General features: G+C 34.3%; 2 protein-coding genes across 2 annotated transcripts; one reads left to right on the forward strand and one right to left on the reverse strand.

Moving 5' to 3' along the window:
* The first annotated feature begins 2,996 nt into the window (after positions 1-2,996).
* LOC145046946 (uncharacterized) lies at positions 2,997-5,956 on the forward strand. The gene is made up of 4 exons (XM_078995208.1): positions 2,997-3,452; positions 4,537-4,986; positions 5,076-5,379; positions 5,455-5,956. The coding sequence occupies exons 1-4, from the start codon at positions 3,051-3,053 to the stop codon at positions 5,589-5,591; spliced, it is 1,293 nt and encodes a 430-aa protein (XP_078851334.1). The 5' UTR covers positions 2,997-3,050; the 3' UTR covers positions 5,592-5,956.
* Positions 5,957-14,137: 8,181 nt separating this feature from the next.
* Positions 14,138-14,509, reverse strand: LOC145014483 (putative non-specific lipid-transfer protein 3). Its single transcript, XM_078972862.1, has one exon. It carries the CDS (start codon positions 14,507-14,509, stop codon positions 14,138-14,140), a length of 372 nt encoding a protein of 123 aa, XP_078828988.1.
* Between the last annotated feature and the right edge of the window lie 7,592 nt (positions 14,510-22,101).

A 22,101-nucleotide genomic window follows, 5' to 3' on the forward strand; every position in this document is an offset into this window, starting at 1 on the left:
ATTTTTGTTGATTTTATGAGGTCACAACAAAATTTAGCGGACCATCTGATTGTAAGATTATTAATTCAATACGCAACATTGTTATACTTTTGTATGTCATTTTCACTTTAGCTATAGATATGATTATGTACTTGTGTTGTAATATCATGAACCACATTTAAATTTAAAGATGCTTCGCGTTAATTATCATAATCAATAAAATGTTTAAAAACGTATCCTTATATTTGCTAAGATTGGTGAAGACTTCTTCTTCCAACGAGTGATCCATGTATATTTCATGTTACTCTATGTATAATTAATTTATCCAATCATTTGGTTCATTTAACCCATAAAATATGTCATTGAATTTGTCATTGGATGAGACATAACTTAAACCTGCAAAATTTGCAAAACATATTACATCTCTTCCAAAATTGAAGAAATCTAAACTTCATTACACCAAAATTCCATGAAATACACTTACTATATAACTCATTTTTCTTACAATGCTCTTTCTCTCTTCAAATAACCATTGATTTCAAATTCAAGATGATTAATTATGAAATGTTGAATGCCTCCCTTTCCTTGTTAAACTTTTTTTTCCAATTAGCAAACTCCAATACCTAAGAGATTATGTGTGACCCATATAACAAAAGTTTGACGTTTCTTGATGGGTTTACCTACTCAAGGTGAAATAGTAAAGAAAAAATTTGGATAACAGGGTTTTGGAGCGTTAAGGGCCACATTGGCATATATGTTGGTATAAGGTTATATGTTGAGTGAGTGGTAATAAACGCTTTTTCAAAACCCTTCAACTTTAGAGTTCTAACACTAAAAATTGATGCTAAGGTAAACTGACTAAAAGTATATAACTTTATAGGCTTTTATGCCATTTTCCTTTTTTTTTTATTACTTTTACATTCCATACACCCTAAGCCAAAATCTAGAGGGTGTAGGTGCTATTTTCTCAAGTTAAACATAACATATATGAAAATGAGCAAACTTTGAGGGTGATTTCTAAAACTTAGGCTAAGTAGTATGGATCTCAAGATAAGTCGTGATTCCAACGTGGACCATCAACCATAGCATATACACTCCCCCAACGACACGTGATGCTTAGGTGGAATGGTGGTCGAAGGTGCCCTTACGCCCAAAAACACATCGTATCCCTTTTTGTTAAAATAAACTTTATAATTACCACCTTTATACCACTTCAATTTAACAAAAAAACCCATCTTTCCTCTCTTTAATCTCCCTTAAACCCTACCATTTTCTCACAAATGAAACCAAATTACAGCACCCCACCATCAAAAATAAATCTTCTGACAAGTTTAATAAATCCAAGATTTTATATTACTAGTATGATTTAAATCTCACTGGTTTACCTAACATTAGTTTTAATAACTTACACAATTCACCCAAACAATTTCATCCCTAAATAACAACCTTTACAAACTCCACCCATTATGCATTACTTCCAACCTGAATCAGTCCCCGAAACACAACATGAACCATCACGACGAGGTAAGAGCTCTAAAAATACCAACAAATAATATCGGAGTCCAAAGGAGGAATATGAATTGTTACTTGCATCACGACCCAATTCCACAACGTATTGGGTCAAGAATATCAAACTATTAATCAAGTATCTTCAAAGTTCCGTGATTTGAAATAGAAGATTAACTCGTTCAACAATATTTACTTCAACTTAGTGGCACACAAAAAGTAGTGCCAATAACATAGATGTTTTAGAAATAACTCTCAGGAAGTATCAGATTGAAAATTGAAAGTGTCTGGAAGTCCTTTAAAAACAACTAAGGTTGGTATATACTATGCAATTGCACAAAGTAGACACTGATGTCGGCTGAAATATGAGGCACTAAAAGGCCAAAGACATTTGAGTCCAACGATCACACACAAATGTCGAACACACGTTACATTATCGAACTTAACAACGAAGACAACAACCTTAATTCGAACAACCTCAACGATTGATTGTGAATTAAAAAAAAACAAAAATAGCTCTTTTTTTAATAACTCTTAGGACATCCACAATACATTGAACTCTATAGAGTTGAATGGATCGTCACATCATTAATTAAACATCTATACAACGTCATCCACAACCCTTTAAACATCTATTCAATCCTAATCACCATTTTATTTCTTCTATTGAACCATTCAATGATCATTCAACTCCTCCATCCAACTCTATTCCATGTCATCATCCACACTTCATTCAACTCTTATTCAATCCTAATCATCACTCTATTCAATTCTTATACTATTTATATTGTGGATGCTCTTAGGACAATAACTTTTAGTAATTACTTAAAAAAGTGGATGCACACTTAGCATTACAAAAATAGAAGAATGTAGTGCAAAACAAAATACATATTTAAAAAATCTTTGCAAGGAAGACAAATAACTTAGAAAAATTATTGTTAGGATAAAGATAAACCACTAAAAATATATAAATTTAAGGAATTTTAAGATATTTCCCTATTTACATTCATATTCCGTACACCTAAAGCCAAAATGGAGGGTGTAGGTGCCATTTTCTCAACTTAAACATTACATTCATATTCTACTAGGTGCGAGACTTGTGTATTATACAGGTTGCTTTAAAAAAAAACTAAACATTAAAGTGTAAACATAAAATATTTTTTAATATACAACTTTAAAACAAGAAAAAAAACAATCTACTTATTGCAATTTAATATCATATATATTATATTTAATACTTACCTATATAAATATATGATTTTAATTTTAAAAATTAAAACAAACCAAAAATTAACAAATATATAATATTTATTTTAAAAACTCTACAAAATAATAAGTATCAAAACTAATGAGATTGAGGTGATAATTTTTTTTTTTTTTTTTTTTTTTTTTAAGGATACACCTAAAGCCAAAACGGAGGGTGTAGGTGCCATTTTCTCAACTTAAACATAAAATATCTGAAAGATGAGTAAACTTTGAGGGTGGTTTCTGGAACTTGGCCAAAACAGGTGTATAATTGGCGTCCATATCTCTCGCCTTCTGTCGACAAATCACAAGATTCATCAATGGAGGAAGAGCAAGAGACGCTAGTGACGATCAGCAATCACAAGCCAAAGTCAAAGTCAAACTACCGGATCATTGATGCTCTTGAATCTAAAAGTTTTTCATGGATTTTCATCGATCAATCTAACCCTTGGAAAGCTGCTCTTTCATGGTTGATCTTCTTCATCTTCACCGTGGGTCTTCCGATGCTCTCACATATCGTGTATCAATGCTCCACATGTGACGACAGCCACCAAAGACCGTTCGATATGATCGTCCAGCTGTCGCTATCCATCTGCTCCACTCTTTCGTTCATTAACTTGTCGTCGTTTGCTCGGAAATACGGCCTCCGGCGATTCCTGTTCCTCGATAAGTTGTCTGATGTTAGTGCTAAAGTCCGTGATGGATACTCCGAGCAACTTCATGTGCGTTCCCTAATCCCTCTTTTTATAAACTCTAAACTAGATCGTTTTAGTTAATCATTACAATCATTATGCTAAATTAGATTATTTTGGAAGTAATCGAAAACGCCTTGTTATTCATTGCAATCGTTCCAATGATAAAATTAGATTGTAATTTGTGAGATTTGAATTTTGGTTCACAATTTCAATGGATTTTTTTGAATAGCTCGACGAACTTGAATTTATTTGGGAATAAATTTAGGTGTCCTTTACGCGATCGTGTTTTGATATTTAAATTACATGGAATTTGATCTACAATTAACTTATCTATTTCACTTACGCTTTCTTCACATTTAAATTCCTAGCAAGTATTTTAATTTCTGGGCATAGAGAGAAAACACTATCATCAAATTAAATGTCTGGAATCGTATTCTCTAATGAAATTGGCAGGTTGATGAGATCTTTGGAACACAATTAGATAAAATTTCATTACCTTATAACCTTTTTGTCTTGTTTTAAATTGTTCCATGTCGTTTCATATCATATAACGTGTCATGGAAGTTGGGGTAATATTTTGTGAAAATTTACTCCAAGATAGATTTGAAGTTCTAGAAATATCATACACAAAAGTTGCGTATATTGTGGATAGATTTGATTCTTTGTTACAAAAAGTCAAACGGGTAGGTAAAAATACTATTTTTTTCGGTGCAATTTGTCTTGGACACATCACACATCCTGTCCAAAAAATTTAAGTTTTATATGAAATATGTTAAAACGGAAATCTTTTTTTTTTTTATAAATCAAAACTATGTGTCTGACGCGATAATTCATATCCCCAATTGATCAATTCATGAATAAATGAGTTAATGTAGATAATTAATTTTAGTATCAACAATTATTAAATAATAATAAAAACCAAGCACTCAGTTGATATCCATGTGATTTATATAAATACAAAAAACCAACAATTATTTGGCTTATATACTTATGTCAATAGTACAAAAAATTGTCATAAAAAAAGGTGGGGCCAGGACTTGTTGTTATAATCTTTGATTAACCCCTTTATTTTTCCAATGAAAGTAACAAACGTTGATGTTTATACATGCAGAGATCAATAAAGCTCCTATGTTCATTCATCATCCCATGTTTCCTAGCAGATAGTGCATACAAAATCTGGTGGTTTATTTCGGGTAGAAACCAAATCCCCTACATTTACAACATCTACTTAAGCCACACAATCGCATGCATTCTTCTTTTATGTTCTTGGTTATACCGAACATCCCTTTTCTTTCTTGTCTGCGTTCTTTTCAAACTCACATGCTCTTTACAAATCCTTCGGTTGGAAGATTTTGCAAAAGTGTTTGAGAAACAAGCGGATGTTGGATCGATTTTATTGGAGCATCTTGCTATTAGAAGAACTCTTAAGATCATAAGTCATAGATTTCGCGCTTTCATTTTATCAACTTTGATTTTGGTGACTGTCAGTCAGTTTGCTTCCTTGCTTGTTACTCTCGAGACCGGCTCACTTGTCAATCTTTCCACTGCTGGTGAACTTGCGGTAAATAATAATTTTTTTCTTTTCGTTTTTTTTTTTTTACGAATTTATTAATATCAATTAACTTGAATTTTACAAAATTGGTTTTTCAGCTGTGCTCTGTGACACTTGTGAGTGGTTTATTCATATGCCTACGCAGTGCTGCGAAGATCACACACAAAGCTCAATCTGTGACAAGTTTGGCAGCCAAATGGCACACGTGTGCCACCATTGACTCGTTTGATGATGTGGGCCTCACGGAAGAGACTCCCATGGCTAACAGTTCTGATAGGGCGAATTACCATTTTGCCCCTGTGGATTCAGATTTGGATGAAGGAGATGAAGATGAGTTGGACAATACAAAATTGATTCCGGTTTATAAGGATACAATCACATACCAAAAGAGACAGGCCTTAGGTCAGACTCCTATTTCTATTGTGTATTTACTTTTGAAGATTGATTGATTTTTTTTTTTTCTTGATTTTTTTTCAGTAACGTATTTTGAGAACAACAGAGCGGGGATCACAGTGTTTGGATTCATGCTGGACAGATCATCACTGCACACAATCTTTGCTATTGAAATGTCACTAACACTTTGGTTGGTCAACAAAACAATCAGTTTCACATGAATGTCTATATCCTCTTTTCTACAACATCATACATCATAACATCATACATCATACATATTGGCAAAGTTGGTTCCATAGTGTGTTTGATACAGATTGATGTGCTGGCATCCTATCATTGGTTATCAAGATCCCATCTCATGAAATAATGTCATTTGGCATGCTACGTGGTGTTATTGCCAATTGCCCTATCCAGGGATTTGATTCTGCATTGTTTGATCGAGATTTGTTTGTTTGTTTGTGAGGCTTTTTTTTTGTATACTTCTTGTATTTGCTTATTATATATTTGTTTTTTGTCGATGTAAATTTCATTTCATATACGGGTAATGCATACGGTTGGTTGTATCTGTATGTAAATTTACGACTCACATTTCACTTGTATTTCATCTTATTCGTTGTAAACAAAACATATATTATTCAATTCACTACCAAAAAAATAAAATAAAACAAGAGTGACCAAAAAAAAAAAAAAAAAAAAAATCAAATCCAAATACTTCACAACGTGTCACAGTTGACAGAAGGATCGATAGGGATGCTGAGGTTGAGGTGGCACAAGGAGGTGATTCGGGCGGCATTAGAAAAGTCAACCGGGAACGATTGGACTGCAGTCTTAAGGCACCGACAAGTAGCCCTAAGAACATCTCTTGAAGCATTTGCAGCTCGAACCAAATCTTGTGCACTAGAACAACATTGTGGGCTCGGTTCATAAGAGTATCCAAAAATGAAAGGCTCACAAGTCATCAACTTTGTGATTACTTCTTGACAGTTTGTTTGTGCGTTGACGCCTTGTTTTGATAACAAAAGTGTTGAGACTGAAATCATTAATGATAATGCGAACCAAATCATGTGTTTAGCCATTTGTCTTTAGAAGTGGGAGTTTGTTTTTTTGTGGGTGTTTTGAATTTTGATGGATTGTAAGGAATTTATAGGGGGATTAAGTTTATATATGGTATGGAATCAAAATAAAGGTTGTAATATTTACAAGATATAGAAAGGATTTGTAGCGGCTAATTTTTGAATATCGTATTTATGATTATCTTATTGCTATCACTGTAATCTTTGAAGTAAATAACAATTTTTAATAGTTACTTTTTTTTTTTTAAAATGGGATTATCCTTGAAGATTTTTTTTTTCGTTCATACGAGAATAAAAACGTTTGATCTAAAATAAGATTTAATAAAAATGTAGTTATAAATTTTAAATGCTTGGCACTCAAATAGAAAAGTTATATAGAATTAGTTGAACTTATATGAGAGTGATTAACCATCCATTTTCGGATAATCCGTCATTTATCCAATTTTTTAAAAAAATTTCATTTTAAAATATAAATTTAACGCCAATTAAATAAATACTTGTTGAAATTAAAAATTATTGTTATTTTGGTCCGAAAACTAGTCGTGTTCATGAAATCAAAGTTTATCCTAATCCAAAAGCTTTAGAATTGTGTCTTCCTCAATATCATCTTCATATACTTTGGTCATTGAAGTTGATATCCTTTGTGCAACCTTTTCTGAATGTTTGTATTTTCTTTATGGATGTACTCCTTGACTGCGTGTAAAATTGTTTTTTTAAGTGAAACATAATTTTGTATTCTTCCAACGTTGTCCAAGTAGTCATTCAAACAAACACATACTTCTACTGATTCAATGGTGGGTCATAAATTAAGTTCCGATATCACCCTGCCAATAAGAAAAAAAAAACAAATTCCAAAGCTACAATAAAAAACTTGTACAATTAATAAATTACCGATCATGACAACTGAAATTAGAGATTATGATTCATTTTTTCCACCAAGCCAAAGTAGCAAGGTTTGTAGTTCCATGACTCCAAAACAAGCTAAAAGGTTTGATGCCAAATAATTTGTCATTTCGTTCTTTGATGCCAAAGTTCATTTTCGTTTAGTAGGTTTAACGAACATTTAAATTCACAACAAAAACTAAAATTGAGGTTCCACACCGCAACATTTAAGATGAGATTAAATTACAAGAATACAAGTAAAAGCCAAAGTATCTGAAAATATTTTAAAATTTTGAGTAAATTACACGAATGGTCCCTATGGTTTGGGTTAATTTGCACGTTTGGTCTATAATTTATTTTTTTTAATTAGGAAGATCCCTATTGTGCTTGGTCCCAATTGTTTGTTTTAGTTACACGTTTGGTCCCTATCTTACATAAAAAGACTATTATTTAAATAGGAAAAAATAGTGGGGTAGGTAAGGTAAAGTGAGGGGTTGGAGTTGGGGGTGTGTTTATTTATTTAAATTAAAAAATCAAGAGAAAAATAGTATTTTTAGGTAATACAGGGACCAAGCCCATAACAAAAATAGACAGTAGAAACCTTCCGAGTTAAAAAAAATAAGTTAAGGACCAAATACGCAAATTACCCTAAACCATAGGGACCATTCGTGTAATTTACTCTAAATTTTTAGTTTCATAACCGCAAAAACATCACAGCACCTGGTATTACTTGACATCTCCTATTTAGATTTTTGGCATTCAAAAATTTTTGATTTAAAACTAAGAAACTTGTTGGATAGTACCATGCACACGATAGTAATTTAGTTGCTTCTTTAATAACTTGTAAGAAATTGTATAATTTTTGGAGTAAATCTCAATTTGAATCGAGAACCGCAATGACTCCTTTAAAATACATCATATCTTTTAAATACTTGATATTCTTTTTCCACTCCCAAATTATGATTTGTTTTTGTTTAAACTTTAATTTTATTAACGAAAAAGTCATGATTATTTATTTATTGCAATTTAACCCTTAAAACCGGGTTATAATAGTTATTTTGTAAATGTCTACCGGTCGGTTTTAATAGTTAAATTGCATAATAAATTAAAAAAAAGAAAAAAAAATAGGAAGACTTTTTTTATCAATAGAGCCAAAATATAAAGATTTTTTTTTTTAAATTTCCCAGTCAATTAACAACTGATAATTTTTTAGAAAATTTCCTTTTAATCAATTATGATCGATTTTTAATACATATATTAGCACATTATTAATACTAACAACAACAACAAATACGTCACCATCCTTATCAGATCTTGACTTCAACGTAACAAAGTATTAGATTTTATTATTCTTAATGAAAAGAAATCAGATGAACATTAAAACCAAAATACTGAAATCGAAAAAACCAAACAAAATTGATTTTTTTCAATTCAATTTCAGTTTAGGAAAAAACCTAGCGAAACCAAACCCTACTCACCCTAATAAAAAGAAGCATAAAATCATCCTTCACAAGTCACTAATCCCTATTTCCCATTTTCCCCAAAGTCCAATCCAAATACTCTACAACGTGTCACAGTTGACTGACGGATAGAGGGGAACATTGGCTTTGAGATTGCACGACTTTGTGATTTGTTCCGCATAGGAAAAGTCAACCTTGAACGATTGAAACGCTGTCTTAAGGCACCAACAAGTAGCTCTAAGAGTATCTCTTGAGGCATAGGCTGCTAGAACCAAATCATGTGCACTACCACAACATTGTGGGGCAGGTTTGGACAAGTACCCAAGCATGAATGGCTCGCAATTGATCAACTTTGTGTTTACATCTTGACAGTTTGTTTGTGCATTCACATATTGTTTTGATATCAGAAGTGTCAATACTACAATCACTACCAACGCCAATGAAATAATGTTTCTAACCATTTTTCTTCAAATGTGAGTTCTTCTTATTGTATGTTTTGATGGATTCTAACTTTCTAAGGAATTTATAGAGGGGGGAAGGGTGGCGATGTTTCTATATGGTAAGGATTTTAATTGAACGTTATACTATAGTTACAAGATTAAAAAAACGTGTAACAGCTCACTTTTGAATATCATATTTATGGTTATTAATTTTTCGCTTATTGGAATTATACTTGAAGTCATTCATACAAAAATAAATTGTTAGATCTAAAATATAAGTTAATAGAAATATACTTATAATTCTTAAGTATATTTTTATAAAAATTCGATTTAGATATAGTATTATTTTTTTCTTATAATTAAAACACTAACATTTTTATTACATCTGGACGTTTGTGCATCGACGAATAGTACTTAGATAAATGCCAGTGTAAACCCAAGGGAAGTCATGTTTCTAACCATTTTAATGAAATATTATCTCTAACCTTTTGTTTATATGTGGGATTTCATTTGATGGGAGACACATATAAAATCTTTTTTTTATTTTGTACTTTTATAAATTACCCAAAGAAAATTATTGAGGCATTCGAAGGTATCTGCTGTTATGTTTAGAGATTTCAACATTCTTGATTTTATGATGATTATAACTTCAATTTGATTATGGTTTGAAACAAAGGGTCGTTGACTTATTTAAGAATGAAATCCATATGATTTTACCTTAAATTAAAAATATAAAATCTTAATTGAATTTTCGACGTTACTCCATTATGTCTTTTCAGAAAATTCTGGACATTACTCTGGAATAGGTTGTTTGGGACATTATTATGGTCATTTTTGTAAATAAAAATATAATTTATATTGATTAGATTACTGAATTTCACTTTATTATTCACCCTAGAACCCATTATTAGTCAATAAAGGCTGGCCTACAATTCATTTAGTCCAATAGTCCATCAATTGAGAGTCCATTAGTAATTTAGTCCGACCGAACCATCGACATTGAATCCTTATTTCCATGTTTCATAATCGGCAATTAGACATCAACGTCAGGTACTACAAATTGTTTGTTGGTTCTTCTTTGTTTAACCCTTTATTTGTATGTTACTTTCAGACTTTTAATTCATTATTTGTTAAACATTTTAACACCTTATTGAATCATAGTGATTCATATATTATTTTAAAAAATTACGTCTCATACGCATCTATCTGTGAAAAACATAAAAATAGAAAACTAAAGTCACACAATTATGTCTCATACGCATCTATTGATCTTTTGTTTTAATTATTTTTATAATATTTAACGACTTACCTAGTGAAAATTTTCTTATATACAAAAAATTATATTTATGGGCATATATATATATATATATATATATATATATATATATATATATATATATATATATATATATATATATATATATATATATATATATATATATATATATCTTTACTACTTATAAAAGAAATCTAACTATTTCTATAAATAGATTGAATATAATAATATTATTTTTTTAAGACGTACAAACGATTAAGCTAATATTACAAACAACCATTAATAAAACAATATTAAATTTTAAATTTGTTTTGATTCCTTATATTTCTCAGCAAAATCCTAATTTCATGGTCATTCAAAATTTAAAACCTTTTCATCCTAATACGCTTCAACAAATATCCTTTAAATGTTGCATTTGCAGCTGATTAAAATATCTCATAGCAGACGTGTGTTTGTTCTCTCCACCTTATAAACCCTGCTATAAATCCCACTGCCATGAAGTATTTCCCTTATAAACCCTAATCGTTTTTCTCCCTCTCTTAGACGAAGACAATGTGTTTTTTTTAAGAAAAAAAGTTTGAAAATATTCCAATTTCTCAAAAAAATTTACCCCAAATGCGAAACTGGGTAAAATTTTCCATTTTGCGAAGACTACAGGGATGCGAAATGAAAATTCTGCACTTTTGTCTTTTTATGACCCCATTTTGCGAAGTTGGACCACTTATATTATTTCTTGAAAAGATCAGATGCCAAATGCGAAACTCTAAGCTTTCTTCCCCAATTCGCATTTATACATTAAAAACTTCGCATTTTCATTCAAATTCTTCGCATCTTGCATCCATCCGTCTTTGAGTTCATTCGCATTTCATCGCATTAACTGAGAAATTAATCAGTTGTCTCATATTCGCATTTCAGTTGTTTGAGAAACCCAGATACGAACCCAAATGCGAAACCCACTGATTTCAAATGCGAACCAACCAAAAATCATCAACCACGTACTTGTGTCACCAAATGCGAACTGAATATCACCATTAAATTCTCCTCGCATTCCATAGATGCGAACACAATCCAGATCTCCGACTCCAAGCTTGCGAAATCAAAATCAATTAACCTCAAACAAATCGTGAACTTCTTATGCGAACTGTTTTGACCCACAAAACCAAATGCGAACTCAATTGATGTCATATGCGAACTGATTTCATAGATGCGAACACAATTGATTTCATATGCGAATCCACATCCATCGATATGAAACCAATACCAGTTGCAAGCAATTAGTAGCAACCATCGATCCTCTAATTTTCAATTACTCAGCCTTCGCTTTTCATACAACCCGTCGACCCTGAAAAATCGATAAACACCAAATGTCTCATTTTTAGATCGATTTTCTGATTAAATGTCATATTTGAAGAATGATCGATTTTCTGATTAAATGACCCCATTTTGCGAAGTTGGACCACTTATATTATTTCTTGAAAAGATCAGGTGCCAAATGCGAAACTCTAAGCTTTCTTCCCCAATTCGCATTTATACATTAAAAACTTCGCATTTTCATTCAAATTCTTCGCATCTTGCATCCATCCGTCTTTGAGTTCATTCGCATTTCATCGCATTAACTGAGAAATTAATCAATTGTCTCATATTCGCATTTCAGTTGTTTGAGAAACCCAGATACGAAGCCAAATGCGAAACCCACTAATTTCAAATGCGAACCAACCAAAAATCATCAACCACGTACTTGTGTCACCAAATGCGAACTGAATATCACCATTAAATTCTCCTCGCATTCTATAGATGCGAACACAATCCAGATCTCCGACTCCAAGCTTGCGAAATCAAAATCAATTAACCTCAAACAAATCGTGAACTTCTTATGCGAACTGTTTTGACCCACAAAACCAAATGCGAACTCAATTGATGTCATATGCGAACTGATTTCATAGATGCGAACACAATTGATTTCATATGCGAATCCACATCCATCGATATGAAACCAATACCAGTTACAAGCAATTAGTAGCAACCATCGATCCTCTAATGAGGAAACAGTTTCCTATTCGATTGTGCTTTGCAATGACAATCAATAAAGCTCAGGGACAAACAATTCCATATGTAGGTATCTATCTTCCAGAACCAGTATTCTCGCATGGACAACTTTATGTTGCATTGTCCAGAGGGGTTTCACGTTGCAATACAAAAGTATTAGTAAAGCCTAACGAAAATTCAAAAGGTGATGGGGTTTATACAGCAAATGTGGTGTATAAAGAAGTATTACACGATTAATATTTTGTGTCGTCTTGACTGGTTGCTTTTTATTGGTTATTTGATGCATGATGTAACAAATAACACCATAGTTTGATTATATTGTCTTCAACATGTACTTTTTTTTAACATAACAATTTTGTAATGGAAACATATCACCGAAAGAACTCACGTGCCCCGCCGCTTTGCGCGGGTAGACGGCTAGTATATATATATATATATATATATATATATATATATATATATATATATATATATATATATATATATATATATATATATATATATATATATATATTAATTTTCTCGTTCAATGCCCTAAAATCAACTTAACAAACATAAACAAAGTAATGGACCAATCCTATTCTTAACATGCATAAATTCTTTGCATGATTAATTAATTTCAATCGTTTGGTGTTTTCCATTGCATTCTGGCCACTTGTGTTTGTTAGATATAGATTTCAAGAATATACCTTGCTTTATTTTATTGAAATAATTGAATGCCGATTCGGTTGAACCCCAAACTAAATAACACCAAACAAACAATGTTTTAAAACCCGGGTTGACCCGGCCGGTTGGACCGTGACCCGGTGTAGAAGGCGGGTCAATTGAGATCGGTTTTTTGTAAAAATACGAACCGGATCGAACCGGCCGGGTTTCCCCTAAACCGCGGTTCGACCGCCTATGTCGAACCGGTTAAAACCGGATTGACCCGTTTTAATAGGGTTTGGATAGTTGGATACAAGTATCGAACGTCAAAACAACAAGTCGTTTGCGATTTCTTTAATGTTTTTCAATGTTTAAACTTTGTGGACATCAAATTATTGGTTTTATATGTTTATGGATTATGCATGAAAATAAAAATATATAAAAATAGAAAAAGATCATAAACCGGGTTGACCCGACGGTTCAACCGGTTGAACCGGTTGACCCGTGAACCGGTCATCACACCGGGTCAACTAAAAACCCGGGTTTTAAAACAATGCAAACAAACCGGTTTTTTTTTCTTTTATTTGCATTGCATTATGATTAGTTGTGCTTTCCGATATAATATATATAATATTTTCCAAACAATATCGTCCCCATGCATTCCCAGATTTTAAATTCAACAAGATAAAACATTGCAATGCTGTTTGTATTCAATAATAATAATAATAATAATAATAATAATAATAATAATAATAAATAAACATTCGAACCTATAAACCGAACTCAAAAAGCTAAACGAAACCAATATTTCTAATTCAATTTCATCTTACGACAAAAAACGAAGAAAACAGACCATGCATACCCTAATAGAAAAGAAAAAAAAAAAAAAAACCACTTCATAACGTATCACTAGTCCCTATTTCTCCAAAACTCAATCCAAGCACTTCATAACGTGTCACAGTTGAGTGACGGATTGACAGGGAGATTGACTTTGAGATGGCAAATCGAGGTGATTCCGGCGACTTTAGAAAGGTCAACTGGTGGTCGGAATGATTGGACGATTCTCTTAAGGCACCGACAATTAGCCCTCAGAACATCTTTCGAGGCACTCTCTGTTTGATCCAAAGCTTGTGCATTAGCACAACATTCTTTGTTAGGGGTGGGGGTGATTCCAAACATGTACGACTCGCAAGACAGGAACTTTTTGATTACATCTGGACAATTCGTTTGTGCATCCACGCTTTTTGTCGATGACAAAATTGTCAATACTGAAATCAATGCCAATGTCAACCCCAATGAAGTCGTGTTTTTAACCATTTTCAATGAAATCGTGTTTCTATATATCTATTTGTTTGTATGTGGGATTTCTTATTTAATTGGATTCTAAATTATTTATAGGGAGGGGAGAGGGTGGTGTTAAGTTTATATATGTTAAGGAATTAAATATTTAAATTAGAGATCTCATTAAATTATACGTTATATTATTTACAAAATAAAAGGAATGTGTAATTTTTTTTTGCTTATTGTTTATTGGCGTTGACCATAATTTTTTTTAGTATACAACAATTTTGGAATAGTTGAAAACTTTCCTTTTAATATTGTGATTAATTATATTTGAAGATTTTATTTCATATCAAAAATATGATTTATTAAAAATATAGTTATGTTTTTTAAATGCCTAAAAGTATAATCATAGCAAAAGCGGTTTCATATAAATCGAAATAAAAGTTAATAATTTCAAATATTGTTTATTAATCAGAAAGCTTAAGTCTTATTAAAATACCGAAAAAAAATATTGCATATTTTTTTAGTTCTCAGAGAGAAATTATTTAAAATTAGTTGAAGTTATATAAAAGTATTTGAAAAAAAAAAAAAAAAAAAAAAAAGACATTGTAACTGCTGCTAAAGAATGTAACATTTATAGTATAAAAAAACGATTCAACAAGTAACTGAATTAGAAAGTTTTCTTTTAAGTCATAGTCGGTTTTTTACTAAATACATAGGTTGTGTTTAGTTACGGAAAAACAATTTTTATTTTCCGTTTTTTGTTTTCTCTTTTCTCTTTTCGTTTTTCGTTTTCATATTTCATTGAAAAATTTAGAAAACGCGTTTAGTTAAACTTATTCGTTTTTCATTTTTAGTTTTAGAAAATTAGAAAACGTGTTTAGATATGTATTTTTCTATCGGTTTTCATTTTTAAAAAACGGTAGCGGTGGTAAAGAGTGGGTGGGGACGGTGACGGTAGCGAGTCGGCAGCGGTGGTGGTGATGACAAGTGATGGTGGTGGCGGCGGCAATTGTGTCAGTGGTGGTGATGGTGGCAGCAGCGGTGGTGGTGGTGCTAGTGACGGGTTAGTGATGGTGGTGGTGGTGATGGTAGGTTGGTGATTGTCATGGTGGTGTTGGGTGGGTGGGGGATGCGAGTGTGTGTTTGTGGGGCTAGGTGTAGGTTTGTGTATGTGTGTCTGTGAGTGTGGGGGTGGTGCTAGGTGTGGGTTTGTGTGTGTGGGTGTGTGTGTGTGTTGGGGGGGGGGGGGTGGTATGTATGTGTGTATGTGTGGGTTGGTGTGTGTGTGTGTGTATGGGTGGGTATGTATTTGTGTGTGTGTTTGTGGGTTGGTGTGTATGTGTGTCTGTGTGGGGGTAGGTGTGTGTGGGGGTGGGTATGTATGTGTGTGTGTTTGTGGGTGGGTGTGTGTGTATGTGTGTGTGGATGGGTATGTATGCGTATGTATGTGTGGGTGTTTGTGGGTGGGTGGGTGTGTGTGTGTGTGGGGGGGGGGGTTGGTGTGTGTGTGTGTGCGGGTGTGTGTGTTTGTGGGTGTGTGTGTGGGTGGGTATGTATATATGATGTGCACGAAAGTACCCACTAATTTTAATATTTATAACCTAACAAACTAAGACTAACTATGCACTTATAGGCAGTGTACCTAGTCAGATTACAGTATAGCTTAGGTAAGTCGGGTGTCGATCACAGGGAACGGTGTTACTAATTAACCTAATTACTAATAAATTAACCTAATTTATTAACAAATTTAATAAGGGGGTTTTATCTGATTTTGCAAGATCAAATGAACTTAATCAAATTAATAAAAAAAAACACACTCTTGCTTAGTTGAATCCACTTCTTCCTTATGGCTAGCTAATGATTATGGGTTATTAAGTTGGGTTTTAGTTATATTAGTAATTTAGTTCTATCTTACCAATAAGTAACTAATTCATGTTAAACCATGTATGTTCACACATAATTAAACACAGAACTAATTATGAATGTGAATATGCTATGTAAGATTTGTTGTATAAACGCAATTATGGTCACAATTTACGTTCTCTAGCACAGCTAAGATTTATTTAGCCTAATTACTAACTAAGATTGGTCAATCCTAGCTCTAACAATTTAATGTTCACTAAATTATTAGGTAAACAAGTTCATGTAGTTTCATAGTCACTAAGCTACACAGAACATGCAATCTAGCAATTAGATAAGCAAATAATAACATGCTAGGTTATACAAATCAAACACAAACAACTCTTACCAACTCAAATTAATCCATAAACATATAACTATTCATAAGTTCAAAGCTTCATCTAGCTAAGCAAAAGTAGCTAGATTTAGCTGCTCATCATAGTAATTAAACTAGCACAGCTAAAACTAATGAAAAACATGTTTATAATCAACTAAATATAAAACTTTACTTCTTTTGGTGTTGAAATCCCTCTTCCAGGACCTTTCTTCTCTTCTGAAACGTCTCCTGGAACTCCTTTTCTTCTGCCAAAAGTCCCTTTATTCGTAATAATATGAGAACTTATATAATCCTCAAAAACCTGCGCCATGTCGTGGCCATATGCGCCACGTCGTGGGCTCCAAGTAAAACGTATCCTTCAAGGAAATCCTCCGCGTCGCGATGTTTATCTACTGGAACACCAGTGCCACGTCGTGGGATGCACCGCCACGTCGTGAATTAAGCTCTTATTATGAAATTATTATTTTCTTGTCTTCCAAGCCTCCCATGTTCCCCATTTTGTCACCTCTGGTCCCTCTCTTCGAAAATCCTTTGTATTGACTGAAAATAACAATTTAAACTCATAAATATCACTATTCTGCACATATTATCAATTTATTAATAAAAATGTACTTAAATACTGCCTAAAAATAAATATAAATATGGCAATATCAAAATACCCCACACTTAAGCTTTGCTTGCCCTCAAGCAAATTTACACTTAATTCTTAATTACTAACACTACACAGAACAATCCAACTCTAGTTCAGCCATTATGCCAAGACCTCAACGCATGCATTTGTGTCTAAAATTTTCCTAAGTACCCCCCCCCCCCCCCATACTTTAAATACTCACAATCTTCATAAACACTTGCCCACTTTTTCCGAACAATGCTCATTTTATGCAACCCTCCGAATCCATCCTCAGAAAACCTCATAACCTCAAGGTATTTTTAGTTGAGCAACCTAAGCATACATAATCTAGAATTACAATTTTCCGATACCACTATGGAGCTTTCTTTGAATGCTTCACTTTCTGAACATTTTGATCTTCGATTTCTTTGAATTCAACACCTTATTTGAATTGATTTCTGGTATCTTCAACTTTTTGGATTTCTTCAGAATTTTGATCTTTTGATCTTCACTTTATTTGCTCCAAAATTCTTCAAACTTTTTCGTAATTCTCTCTCTTCTTTTTTTTTACATGTACCTCTCTTTTTTCGCTCAAAACCTACATGCTTAAGCAGAGGCGCTCAACCTCAACCTTTATTGGTTAATGATAATAATTATCCTGGATACATTTCAGGTTTAGGCTGCTAAACATATTGCATCCTTCAAACCGAGCGGGGTTATGTTTTTGTTCCATGATTTCACTAAAATAAGGGAAGCCACAAATGCACTATAACATATATTGGCTTAACTAAACATTTGAACTTTCATCGGATCATCCCACATAATACTAGCAATTTTCAAAATTTCCTAGCAATTTACTTTTTCTACCCCTACCCCACACTTATTTCATACAATGCCCTCATTGTATGTATAAAAACAAATCAAAATTAAAGAAAAGGAAGAAAAAGGAACAGACTCCCCTGGAAAAGCGGCATGAGCATCTCGAAAAGTGTGGAAAATGCGGAATTGGACTTCCAAAAATAGAAGCTCGGTGTAGAACTGGTTGAATATGTAAAATAAACCACGAACAAGACTCGAACTTCAATTCGTCAAAGTGGGCATTTGTGATGAAAAATATGGCAATGATAAACTGGATCACGTCGTGATACAGGTGTAAACTACGAACACCAAAATGCTGAACTACTACAAACTGCAAGCGTGCCACGACGTGGCATAAGGAATCCACGTCGTGGAACTGAGCATCAGTAGAAAATGACTTATTGGCGTTATTTACTCTAGCAGCTTTGACCAATGGCTAACTGGTGTCCGACACTTCTATGCAAATATATGTCCCAACTAGAACCTCTCTCCTAATATACCCCATACTTATCTTGAATTGTGGACTCGGACTCACAACTCTAAGCTTCCTTGACTAGACAAACACGACTCGAAAGATAACCGGCTATGCTCCTTAGAATTCCAACGCTAATCTGAAAAGTTAGAACAACCCAAAAGAAACAAAAAGTAACATCATAGTTTTAATAAGGTTTTACATTACACACCAAAGTCAAACTAAAAAAATAAAATAAAATAAAATAAAATCAATCAGCATCTTGATCTTGTGCTCCACTTAGCCCTGCCTCATCATTTTGTGGATGCCATAACTCCTCCCATGTCGGAAAATAGGGATATTGCGGTGGCATAGCAGGTGGTCGGATCACACCCAAATGTGAATAAATACCCTCGGTAAGCTGGGTATGGTAAATGGCATGACCCCGTAGATTATCCAAATATGTTCCCACCCGACTTTGAAAAGGGTCGGTGGGCACTCCCTGCACATACTGCGAAGCAGCACGCTCTCGCTCGACCTCGCCTCTAGCCCGCACATTTCAACGCCTCGGCCTAACGGGTGGTTGCTGTCCCGGCTGCCCCTCCTCTTCCTCGTCATCTATTGGTGGTATCATAAAACGACCCCCGATATTCACCACTGCTCGCATCACGCCCAAGACTTGAATGGTCAAGTCGGTATCCGGGAATCGAGTAAGATTCCTCACAAAGTCATGGGTCAAAATCTGATATGACCTAGCCAGGCGAGTAACCAAATGCCCCCCAGTAATCGGGCTCCCAGGCCTAGAGTTGGCCGCTTTCTTCCCCATAAACCTTGCCAACATATAAGGCAAATCACAGCAAACCCCCGGGGTAATAAGAGTCCATAAATAAAATAGATTCTGGATGGGGACCTTGTCACCATGATGCTTGTGATTGATTGAAAACGTGATGAGGCGGTGCAAAAATCGGAGAACAGGATTCCGAATTTGTGACTCACTCGAGTCACGAGTGTTGTATTCATGGTTAGAAATGCCCCGCCAAAACTGCACATCCAAGGTACCCGGAGTAAAATTCCGCACACATCCAAGCAAGAAAAGGATAAAAAACGGAGATTGCGTCTCCACTTCCGTATAGAGCCCCATACGCCAAGCAAATTCCCGAAGGCTACACTCACGATATACACCACCCAAACGAAAAACAAGTGCTCTATTGTAGGTGGCATCAAGGGTGCGTTCTTCGAAACATACGGTAGAGAAAAATTCTACCGATAATTCCCGGTACATGGGTTCTTGAATGGTGAATAAATTCCTCCACCCGTGACAAGTAAACGAAAATTGATCTCCAACATAAGTCTTTGACCAATAACGTCCCAGCTCCGCTACCATGCCCACTCCACCTAGCCATCCCCAATCAATAATCGGGGCTATTGCAAACTCCCTATTATATAACCATCCAAGCCGATTCTCGTAGGTTGTTAGCAACGGTCGGGGAATGTTTTGAGGAAACTGGTATAAAGGATGTATGCTTGCGACATCTATCGGGTCTTCTTCCTGCGGAACAGCTCGTCGTGGTCCCATTTCTGCAATCAGAACAAACCAAAACAGCAAACAACCAACACATTAAACAGTTTAAATAATTTGACAGAAGTCACGACGTGGCCAGGCTGCGCCACGTCGTGGGTCGCGTCGTTCACAGCGTGTTGATCGATCTAATTGCATGCGATTTCTACTAAAATCAATGGTTGGGGTTTGTTCCTATGACCATTAAAGGTATACTTAATCTAAAATCAACCATTAGATTCAACCAATTTCGTGAATCATACAAACCCTAACCATGAAAACTTGAAATTAGAAGAATTACTACAGAATAATAAAGAAATCACGTACCAAATAGATTAATTGGCAAGATCTTGCAAGGAAATTAGAAGTAGAAACGAAATTAGCTGTGGGGTTACAATGTTTCCGTTCGTGCGGCAGCCTCACAAGTGGGAATGAGAATTATCAGTCAAAGGGTTTTAAACAATTGGTCCCCCCTGATTTTTAACGGCCACGACATGGCGGGTGATGCCCACGTCGTGGACCTTAAATTGTTTTTTTCTCAGTCGCGCATTCTCTTTTTCCCACGACGTGGCTGGGCTATGCCCACGTCGTGGAGACTGCCAGATGCAAAAGTCTCAATAATGTTTATCATATTAATTAATTATTTTGCATATGAATCATTATTTAAAGTTCCCTACAGCTAATTTTCTACTAGTTACCGGGTTTTTTTTTTTTAGATGATGCATCGATGTATCGATGTCTTTCCTACTTAAAAAGAAAGAAAATTTTAAAAAAAGAAAATGCAAACCAAACTCGGGTTGCCTCCCGAGAAGCGCTTCTTTTTCTTGGAGTCTTGAGCTGGACTCCGTGCCTTCTACGTTGAATCTTCGGAAGAGTCCTCCACCAAGATCTTTTGTTCCTTGAACCGCCTTTTGTAAGCTTGAACTCTCCTTTTATACGCCTTCTTTGAATTCTCCTTTTTAGCTTTTCCCTTTTCTTCAAGCTTGCGTTTTGTGCTCGTGGTTTCCTCCTTGTACTTTATGTCATTCTCTTCTGCTTTCACCACCGGCTTTGTTACTCTTGAAGTGTCCTCCTCTTCATCACTTGTTATTTCATCATCCTCTTTGCTTACCCAAGAAGGCGGGCTCTTGTAGGCTATGACTTCAATCCAATATGGAACAGATGCCTTTGGTTTTGTCATTTTGACTTGATGAACTACTTTTATCTCTTCTTCCATAAGCTTTTCCAGTTCTTCTAGTTCATTCTCTTCATTAATTGTGAACACCTCTTCTTTATTTTCTTGAAAGTCATCCTTTATCCCAAAGACTTCTTGTTCATCTCCAACCCTCAAAGTTAGCTTCGACTCGCGGATATCAACAAGGGCACCAGCAGTGTTAAGCAATGGCCGTCCTAGGATTATCGGAACATCTGGATCTTCTTTCATGTCCATGACTACAAAGTCTATTGGAAAAATAAATTTTCCAATTCTCACCAAAATATCCTCCACTATGCCTCGGGGTTGTGTCACCGAACGGTTCGCCATGTGAATCTTCATTTTTGTAGCCTTCATCTTCTGAATCTCCAATTTTTGATAAAATGAAAAAGGCATTAGATTAATGTTAGCCCCAGAATCGGCTAAAGCATTAACCTTCATTTTATTCCCAAACTCGCATGGAAGAGTGAGGCGTCCAGGATCCCCCATCTTTTCTGGTGTTTCTCCCAAAACAACTTTTGAAGTTTGTTCACTCAGAATCACTATAGACTGCTTCTTTAATTGCCTTCGCGTATCTATCAAGTCTTGCAGTAATTTCTGGTTTTCGGAAGCTTTGGATAAGGATTCAACAAAGGGAGTATTAATTGGGATCCCTTTCACATGCTTCACAAACTCTAAATGTTCCTTCTCCAGTCGACTAAGTGTTGCGCGGGTGGG

The sequence above is a fragment of the Lactuca saligna genome, chromosome 1, assembly GCF_052625555.1.
Source record: "Lactuca saligna cultivar CGN05327 chromosome 1, ASM5262555v1, whole genome shotgun sequence".
Lineage (NCBI taxonomy): Eukaryota > Viridiplantae > Streptophyta > Magnoliopsida > Asterales > Asteraceae > Lactuca > Lactuca saligna.